The 10,394-nt window shown below is 47.3% G+C and overlaps 1 protein-coding gene across 2 annotated transcripts in view; it reads left to right on the plus strand.

Annotated features, from left to right (window-relative positions):
* The window catches only part of LOC116842577 (transcription factor SOX-11-like), a 104,294-nt gene that overhangs the window by 65,493 nt on the left and 28,407 nt on the right, over nt 1-10,394 (plus strand). Inside the window, exon 1 of one of the 2 annotated variants that reach the window (XM_032811979.1) lies at nt 5,181-6,199. The exons of the other annotated variant lie outside the window; for it this stretch is intronic. Within the exon in view, the coding sequence (XP_032667870.1) occupies nt 6,095-6,199 (105 nt within the window). The 5' untranslated portion in view covers nt 5,181-6,094. Of the gene's footprint in view, nt 1-5,180; nt 6,200-10,394 lie in introns of those variants that run through there. 2 annotated transcript variants of the gene reach the window in all.

Here is a 10,394-nt window from a genome sequence, read left to right on the forward strand (position 1 = left end):
GAGGGAGGGAGGGAGGGAGAGAGAGAGAGAGAGAGAGAGAGAGAGAGAGAGAGAGAGAGCCCGATGAGACCATTTCCTTTTTGCTACGCCTCGATTCGGGGACGTAAGAGGCCTTGGGAGGATCGAGCCGGCGACCTATATCGCTTTTATGTTAACGCTTGAAATACGAACGCGCCGAATCCTAGGTGTCTCTTTTCGTTCTCCTTGATCGCGTCCCGCTTCGATCCTCAAAGGTGCGCTCATACCTGCCGACACAATAAACAGCTCGATTCTAGGAAGCCAATATGCGGAAAGAGTGTCGATACTCCAGCGATATAGGTATTTCTCTCTCACCACCGATTCGCTACGGTACTTTTGTTCCAATGCGCGGACCCACGTTCTCGGCGTTGGAATTAAACTCACGATATTTGGCTCGCTGGAATTAACGGCGGGAGAGAAAGAGGGAGAGATAGCGCGAGAGGAGAGAAAAATCCCCGATTTCACTAATTTAATTAAAAGGTGCACGGGGAGGAAGCAATACGGCTGGCTCGCACATAAATCTGCTTGCGCCAGTCAGATCAACAGTAAAGTGTGGAACGACTAATTATGTGATTACTGCAACTGCTCCGTTGCAACTGCGGTGCAATTGTTCCGTTTACAGCGACGATATCTGCTTGTCTCAACCAGAGTATTGTTATCCGCGATAAATGTGTCAGCCCAACCGATTTCTGGTTGTCACAATCACATCACACTCAAACCACATTGATGTAGCTAATGTACACTGAAAGGAAAATATTTGAGCATTTATATTCGTAGAATATAAAGCTTATTCACAGGAATGAATTCATTCTGCGAAATAAATTTTCTTTCACAAAGAAATTAATTTTCAAGCATTTCTTTCTCCAGAATAACTGAGAGTAATATCAACCATCCACATTATCATTGCACAATGACTAGAATGATACAGCTATGCTCACATTTCCTACTGGATTCATCATATCATTGTTTTGCGGGGAACTTTATTTTTAAGCTAGAGCGAGGGAATCGGTGCAGTGCACGAATCGAGAACTTCCGAGAGACGCGAAAATAATAATTCGCTCGTTTCGCAGAAATGATTTATTTCACGGAAACGGCCGATATACCCGCGGCAACCTTGGGAATAAAATAGAAAAAGAAAAGAAGAACGGGGGGGATCTCTAGTCAGGTGAGTGTGACGCGCGTGGAAGCGCTCGGCCGGCAGTTGTGGTTCTGCCAAAAACGTAAGAGATCAACGATGATCACGAGCGTGGAAGGAAACGTGCCGATAGCGCGATTGAATAGGTCACAGAGAAAGACTCGCGCAGAACACGCACGCACGCACGCACGCACGCACGCACGCACGCACGCACGCACGTGGCTCCTGAACACACATCCTGTATATCGGGAATTTGGCGGTTTTTGCTTGACAGCATGTGAACTTGGCGGTTTACAAACCTCGCGCGATTGCGCAAGATTTCCTCCCCGAGGGAAAGAAGAATGAAAGAAAGAACGGTCGCGTCGTTCGTCAGCACGAAAGAACAACGAACTCCGCGTCGCGTCGTGTCGTGTCGGCGTTTTCGCCGAAAGAGTTTCGTTAAGACCGCGCGTATATATGGTTTATATTTGTATGACTTTCAACGTGCCTCTTTCTTGACGTGTTTGCGCAAAATAAAGAATTTGGACGGCGTCCCTCCCTCTCTCTCTCTCTCTTTTTTTCACACGACCGACGACGCGGTGCGTGTTACTAAAAATACATCGTAGGCGAAACGCGACCGAGAGAGCGCATCGCGCGCTTTCTGATGTGCCGCATTTATAGATCGGCCATTTACCGGGGCAAAAAGAAGAGAAAAAGGAGCTCGCGCGGCGCTTCTATGAAGGGCAGCGCGTGGGAGAGCGTGGTGGCTTGTGAGCTTCTCTCTCTGTCTCTCTCTCTTTCTTTCTCGTCTTGATGTTTCGATACTCGCGATATCGAAGTGCAGATCGACGTCGCGAAGCCATCCTGTCCCGGACTCGCTCGCGCGACCACGACGAGGTAACACACTGTTTTTTCGCGAGAACATTTACGAGTCCCTTCCGGTCGCGTGGCAGATTCTCGATGAATCTCCGGCGGTGGGTTCGCGGAGGCGAAAGAAAAAAAGAGACGCGAAATCGGCGGAGAGTGGCTTCCTCAAACAATTTCGCCGACTGCCGCAAAGGCGGGGCCAACATTTTCTCGCAAAATATTTAATCTGTCGTCGTGCGGGATTCCGACTTCGATTTTTTCCCCGCGCCCACGCCACGCGAACACATTCGGCAGCAAGTCAAAGTAGTCTGTTATTACTGCGTAAAACGATTGCCGCGAAAGCGCGCCCAGTTGACTGCGGGACTTCAATGATTCTATCATTTTCTATGAGAAGACGGCGGGAAAATAATTCAGCGCAAACCCTGAGCGCGCAGGCACCGCTGCCATCGACTTCTATGTATTACTAGACTGCCAACTCCTTACATATAAGGCGGCTCGATTCTTATGCACGAAACGAGTATGTAAAGTTATCTCTTCTGCGAGTGTCGTTCCGACGACGCATGTTTGCATGTATCTAAAGTGGTTAAGTTAGGTTTCCATCTCGTGTCGTGTCGTAAAAGTGCATTTCATCGACATTGTACAGACGCTCTGTTTACATATAATTAAATGCACGGAGAAAACTGCCACGGTTGCTAGATCTACGCATTCTGTGGTTAGAAAGAAGATTTATATGATTTGAAAAGTTGCTGTTGCCATACGCTCATCTATATAGTTGTCACAGCCACTCATAGTACTAGTGATACGTAATGCTCAGTAACGTCCTCGTCTTCGTCCTCAGAGTTGCTTCAACGAAGAAATATTGTCGTCTCTTTGTGCGATGCGCGGACCAAATGCTGTGATTGAGAGATCGGTAGGGTTTTCACGCGGTGCTGTGAAAATATCGCTCAAACACGCACGGACGCGAACTGAAATGTTTCTCCTGCGTGTTATATACAGAGAAGTCTGTGGCTGCTGCATATTCTCTGATATTCCTACCCGCGCACGGACTCGATAAAGCCCGCGAACTGTTATTTCTGTTTGAGACAATTGTCGAAAAGCGACCATCCAGCTGGCCGACGCGCCTCCTCGGTTACGAAGGCTAATAATGCGGCTCTAGAATTTCTATGAGAATAGAAAATGCGGCGGATCGGAGCGCTATTATGCAACACTCCCCTGCGGGGGCCACGTCGCGTCGCACTGGGCATTACGTTCGGAGAGAGAAAGAAGGAAAGAGAGAAAGAGAACAAGAGTATACCGGCTGGCACTAAACCTGTTTACGCGCAAAGTCCACCACACTCGCCATTTTTTACGATGCCGTATCCGCGCGTTTAATGCGCGACGCGAAGCAGGAAGGAATCATTTTTACGGTCCCACGATCACTCGCCGCTGCTGCACACTCCGTGGGTAAACAATGTACGTAAACAGCGATAATAGAGAAGCTGGTGGAGAGACGGGGGGAGGGAGAGGGCTCTCTCACCGCGCATATAAGCGGCCGTCGTGAATTTATTCATTCAACGAGGACGTCGCGAGCGCGACGTACCGCGATGTCGCGTTACCTACGAGATGAGACAAAATGATCGCGAGAGAGAAAGAAAGAGAAAGAGAGAGAGAGAGAGAGAGAAAGAGAGAAAGAGCAACGTGACGATCTGTGCTGTTCGGAATAAATTGCCGATTCGTTCGCGCGAGCTGCGAGTGCGCGCTTGTTGTTAGCCTATCTCTGTGATCTAGGGAATCATAAGCGTGCATAAATCTCGACTATATTCCGCGGAGTGGTCTCGCCTAGGATCATACAGCTCGTGCATTTATCGATATGTTCCTTGCGATTCCCACGGCTCGATAAGCGGCCGGAAATCGGGAAAAAATTGATTCTCGAAAAACGCGCCTCGACTGACGTGTTATTCGGCGGTCGCACGCGCGCGTATCTCAGGCTGTAAAGGTTAAATTAACGGGTTTACAATTCAAATTTCTCCTCTCGCGCGACGCCTCCCCGAGATATATTACTCGGCATGCGTAAGGACGCGTTCGAGACCACGTCGTATGAGAAAGTGCGCGCCGCGCCGATCGTAATCTCTTAATTTCGCATGTTTTTACGCCCCCGCGGGCGCGACGTCGGGGTACCCAAACCGGTATACCATAGTGCGACTTGGGTCGCATGCAGGATCACGCGCGGGATCAAACTAATCGCGCGACAAGATATAAAGATACCCGTTTCACCCCGCACTTACGAGCATCTTCTCGAGAAAGAAAAGTTTGTCTCCCTGCTCAGCCTCTTGGAACAAGCGATACATTCTCGTGAGATGCACCTTCCGAAGAAACGATTCGTTCGAAACTAACCCTTAAACAACAAGGTAAAATTATGAAACATAAATAACAAGATGGGTCATACATAATTCCGACATTCGTTTCGATTAATTTTATGGGTTTTGTTGATACAAAACGCATTTATTAAAAGAAGAAAGAAACACATTGTATTTCAATCAATACATTTCCGACCGCTTACTACAACTTTTTCCCATCTTTTTAGCAATAAGTGGATTCCACGATAGAAAAAAAGACTTATCTTTAGAAGTAATTAATTCATCGATGAATTTTTTTATTTTTTTTAAGTGAAATCGCCTAAACCAGTATTCGAACGTTTTAATTGACAGATAACAATCGTCATATGTTTTAGTGATGCATCGGTCAGCTTCAGCGTTCGTTTTCTTTTGATCAAAGAGAAAAGCAATATGTGTCGAAAATGCTGTTTACTGCGGTTAATTTTTACACGTTCTAACCAATGAACACTTTTATAACAACTTGCCCGCTGTCAAGTTCCAGAAATGCTAGAATTCTGACAAACACAGCAACTGTGTCATTAAAGAAATTCATGATAATTCTTAACTAACGCCATCTAACGTTAACCCAATACTCTAAAATTAACCGATCGACCTAATGTTAGTGCGAGCTTGAGGTTACGCGGAGGCAAGACACGCTGGCTGCGACGTAGAGCGATACGTACGCACGACGCAGAGCTGCGCGGCGGAATGAGCGCTACGACGATCGGCAGCCGCGGCCGACGGGGGAAGCGACGAGCGCTCGACGCTGATTGGCGGAGCCGGCGTTGCGCCGGAGCGGGGATACGCTCTACAGCTGAGCGTAGTATAGAGCGAACTGGCGACGCACGCAGTCAGTAGCATATGAGCGCTCGCCGAGCGTATATCGTTGTGTTAACGGACGGTGCGACGGGGCGATAATGCCACCATCGTGATCGACGAGCGACCGAGTGAGAGAAAGAGAGAGAGGATCTTAAACGCCAGTCTGCTATACGCGCGTGCACGTCGTCGATATCCGGCATCGAGAACGAACGGAAGAAGAGACAGAGAGAGAGAGAGAGTCTTACATTGAGAGACTTGACGGAGGCGAGATCGTGGTCGCGCGCACTTGGCTCTGCGAGCACATGGGAGTGCAGAATTCGCGCGTCCTCGTGGCGGCGGTCTCTCGCTGTTCTTCGCTCAGATAAAGGCCCACCGCGCGCAACAAGGTGCCCCTAGAACGTTTCCGCTCAGTCGTCCGATTGATCGGTCGGACTACGACGCGCCGGAGTTCTCGCGTGGTTCGTGATCCTCAGTCGAGTCGCGTTCACGAGAGAGTCGCTTTTTTCGTCGTTGCACCGAAAACACTGTGGCGCGCGCGCAACGTTTTTTCGGCCGATCTTCGTTGCTCAGGTAGAGGAAAAGAGAGAGAGAGCGAGCGCGACGTTGCCGTTGAAGAACGAAAGGACGGCTTGTTTTTTCGTCCCGAGGGAGGAAGGGAGCGAAGGCCCGCTCTCTCACGAACGTGCGTCGCAAGTCACGCGGCAATCGCCTTCGCCGGTCAGTGAGAAGAGGAACGTCGCCGGGACATTCGCCAAGCAGAGAGTGATCAGCCGCGACGTCGTGTGTTCGAGAGGGTGAAGGATTCTGCTGCGCGTGCTCTCTCGTACAATTGACCACGCAGCGCGCTGAATTGTGATGCGAGTCGTTGACTGTTAAATTGAAAGTGTAGTGCACGCGGAGTTTCTCTCACCAACTTACGAAAATGGTGCCGCAACAACAGGACAGTCCCTCGACCTCGGGGCTTCCTACGTTCGGATCGTTACTTGTGGATAAAAATTCGGCGACTCCGTACTCCGATGCAACTCAGGTAATTTTCGCAACTTAATTTTCCTGATTCGCGTGACGACGACCGGCGAAGACGATCGTCGCACGACTTGCGACGCACGTTCGTGAGGTCGTCGTCGTCGTCGTCGTCGTCGTCGTCGTCGTCGTCGTCGTCGTTGGTGATGCACGCTTTTTCCGATCGGTCCGCCAACCGGGAGTCTGCCGAGCGGGAGGTCTCGTGCTGAAGACACTCGTGTGTCTCACTCGGAAACCCGTGTTCAGCTCGCGCTCGGACGCTAATCTCAAATTCTCGAAAAAAAATAGTTAAGGTGCAAAACGCGACGTCGCACATGCGGTGCTACACGATATTGCTCGATCTATCACTCTGTGCTCCAACACCTCTGACCTAAGTCGAACTGCTCCGAGTGACATTTGTCATTAAACGCGCGACAATTGACGCAATTGCCTTTTTTGCGTGAGAACGCCGAACGATGAAACAGATATAATGATATCAGCGATCTTCCTCCTTTCTCGACGTCAAAATCGCTTCGTCCCGGTATCATGTTCGGATTTACAATGCTGATCGCGCGGAAGTGTTGACGAAGTATTAACTATCGACGTGTTGAAAGAGAGAGAGAGGGAGAGAGAGACAAGTATTTAAAGAGGATCGTAAAATGCATTTCCGCTCGCGTGCGTACGCGAAGTGTATAAATCTCGAAGTGCGTTCGCGAGATTTATCGCTGCGCCGGCTATTTAGCATTCTTTTCGCATTCATCGACGGGACTTGTCTAGAATTTATGATGGACGGCCGCATAGGTAATGCGCTCGGGAGAGACGGCTCTATACGAGACGTTTTGCCGAAACACACGCGCGATTATCCGCTCAGAACGATACGATTCTTATCTTCTTTTCGTAAAAAAATATCCCCCTTTACCATCGGCTCATTCGGCCGCGCATTCCAACACGAACGGAGAGATCCTACTCTGACAGAGAAATATCCAGCGAATAAAAAGTGGCGTGGCCACTGATAACATGTTTACTTTTATGCCGGGATACACATTTTTGCAACTGAGAAATTTGTTTCGAACCAGGAAATATAAGTCTCTTCTCTGAAGCGTGCTTTGTCTCTCGTGAAAGAACGATTATTTATTCTATTCGCGCACGACACGGGGAGAGAATTTTATAGTGACATTTTTATAGTACAACTGTTATAAAAACACAGGATTTTGTAGCCGAGGAGTAGGTCGACATTCTACAGTAATTCACTGTCTTTTCGTTTCACAGGCGCTATTTTTCAAGAACTGAAATGTTACTTGCTGCGTTTCTAGCAAAATTCGCTATGTTCTTTAGCAAGATAGACTTTAATTGATACACGGCCTGTTCCTATAACTACTAAGAACACAGTAAAATCGGAATAAATTTATATAAAAGAAACTATGATATATTCTCCCCATGCAGAATCGAAATTTCAGTGAACGTGTGTTATTAGTACGCGACATTACCGAGTTTTTATCTTCTAGATAATCTCTCTGTCATCGTCTCGCGATCGATTCTCGACAGTATCTCGACATTACGCGCCGACTCTGTTATTCATGCGCGAGGACGAAATGTTAAACCACATTTCGATTTCGACATACTGGATTATTGTCGGCGAGTAGTCGGTAGCTTTGATCGGGAAACAAGGATTGTGCAAATATCTCGCGCAACGAAAGACGTAGACGCGGCACTTTAAAGCGGAGCGATCAGCAGAGAGCGAGTTTCTCACGAAGGCGCTTTAACACCAAATAACCGACAGCACGGTGGACAATTTGTCCATCGAAAGTGTCAAAATTCGATTCGACGTTCGATGAGAGATACGACGGCGCGTCGAGATAGCTCGTCGTTATACGAGACGCAAAACGCCTCTCGATGTTTGTTTTTGCGAGACGCGTCGCCTCGACATCATAAGCGATGTTTTCCTGTATGTCGAACGACGAAATCGGTGTCTTTGACCGAAAGAAATCGGTCGTTTCGAATAAATATAGAAATATACTTATCTTTTCTTATCGTCTGCTACCCGAAACAGCAGATACGATTTTTGTGTGTATACATACGTATACATATAGACACACACACAATATCCATATCATCAAAACACCGACAATTCTATTATCGCTTGGATCGCTCGATTTTAAATCTCAAGCATCGCACGGCTTAGAAAAGAAAGAAACGATATATTTACCTGTCGCGTCGCCAAACAGTTGCTTCTCGAATCACACACACGATCGGCTTTATTTTCACGCTAAATTATCTTATATATTCGGTATTTTTTATGCATTTTCGAGCGTTAAGTGCACACTTTTTATTCCAAATTTCGTTTCTCTTGTACGAGCGCGAAGATGTTTTAGCAGGGTGTATTTGGCGTTTGAACGCATCAAGAATACGCTTTTCTGATTCTCAAGCCGAAGTAGTTTTTTTATGTGGGACACTCTTACAAGAAACACGGAACTTGGGACGAAAAGGGTGTGCTTGGCGCGTTAGAAAACACACGTCGAGAATAAGGTCCCAGAGATACACCGAGAGAACCCGACAAAAATGAAATGTTCAAAGAGAGCCGCACGAGGAAATTCTGAGAAAAGATAATCCTGTCGAGGCGGAACAAAAAAGGGACGAATGAAAAGTTAGATTTCGAAATTTTAAGAGGTATTTTAACAGACCGTTGAAAACTTCGCTAAAAATAGGATTATAGCCGAATTATGAAAAGAGATTAAAGGAAACCCGGATAGAGAGTATATAGAGGACTGGGTCTGGAAACTTCTGCTTTAGGTCGCCTCGTCAGTTGCGTTTTCTTACGAACGAGGATGGGCAGAAAAAGAGCCATATGGCTCGCATGAAAATTCGTCGACGTTTTTCAGACCCGGCCTCTTCTCCTTCCTCTTTCTCTCTCTTTCTCTTCTTTCTCAGAGCTCGATACCGGATACTCCTTCCATATGTAATTACTTGAAGGCACATCGAAGGAAAGAGAGAGAGACCCGGCCGACACCGACATTTTTCTCGGTAAGTCCCGGCTCTCCTTTCGACCGGTCAATTATCCCTCGGGACTTTAATGGTTCAGCCTCTAATTCTAGAGTTCGGCGTCCAGGTAGTCCCTCACTCGCTCTCTCTCTCTCTTTCTCTCTCTCTCTCTCGCTCTCTCTCTCTCTCTCTTTCTCTCGGGGTCGTGTATTTTGTATCGCTCCGGGGAAATAACATTCCCCGGGTTGGTGCGCGCCGGGCGCTCGTTCGAGTATCGGTTCGCGGCGGAATAATCGATCGATCGCGTCATCGTTGTGATTTTTGATTTCGCACGCACGACTCCGCGCCGGCCAGAGAGAGGCTGTAATTCGATGGTGCACCGTTCATTTCGATCCGGCCGTAAGCACGAATCAGGAATATAGCGACCGTTGTGTGTTCTATTTAGCATCCGTTTTAGTCGAGGAATCGGTTCAGTTGGCGTCGCCGCGTTTGTACCGCTGTGGATTTGCACAGAGAAAATATTGCGGTGAAAATTACGCTAAAACTACATCTGTTTCTGCAATTTTTTTGTAAAGCTAACTTATACTGGCACTGTAGTATGAGTTATTAGAGAATTGAGATAAATTTAACGGTCTATCAAAACATTCAAGTAATTTGTAAAGTAGTAAAAAAAATGTTAGTAAAATTTGTAGTAAAAAAATGTTAGAAAAGGAGAAATATATACAGTAACTTAGATCGCAATTTCTGTACAGTCTGAGATTACAGAAATTCTGTTGCGATTTTTGCTACAAAATTTTCGCTCTGAAAAATCGTGAACTCGGACGTGTAACTTCGTTCCTAATACCTCATCATCGCGAGTCGCAGTCTCGTTATAATATTCGTCCAGTTGAAGTGGATTGCGCGATGAGAAAATCCGGGAATTACTTGAAATGGTCGCTATTTATTTCTCGAGGAAAGCATTCGTGCAGAATATTCATAGGTCTTTTCTCGCTTTATATTCGACGGCCGTTCCGATCGGATCGCGTCGCAGTTACGTTAAGCGTCTTAATCTCGACACATGCTGTAACTCTCTGCACTGTTCGTTATCAAACTTCCGTTGCATCCGCCCGGTGATAGTCGCAACTGAGACCGCAGCCAGTGCGTTATGATAAAAGCTCGTCTGAAGTGCGCTTCAGGGGAAGGGATCGAGGCGAGAGAAGACGGGCTTTCGCGCGAATGCACGCGGATGTTGTCCGAATTCGTCG

The sequence above is a fragment of the Odontomachus brunneus genome, unplaced genomic scaffold (assembly GCF_010583005.1).
Source record: "Odontomachus brunneus isolate Ranch 3 - 2012 unplaced genomic scaffold, Obru_v1 Obru_scaffold_026, whole genome shotgun sequence".
In the NCBI taxonomy this organism is placed as follows: domain Eukaryota; kingdom Metazoa; phylum Arthropoda; class Insecta; order Hymenoptera; family Formicidae; genus Odontomachus; species Odontomachus brunneus.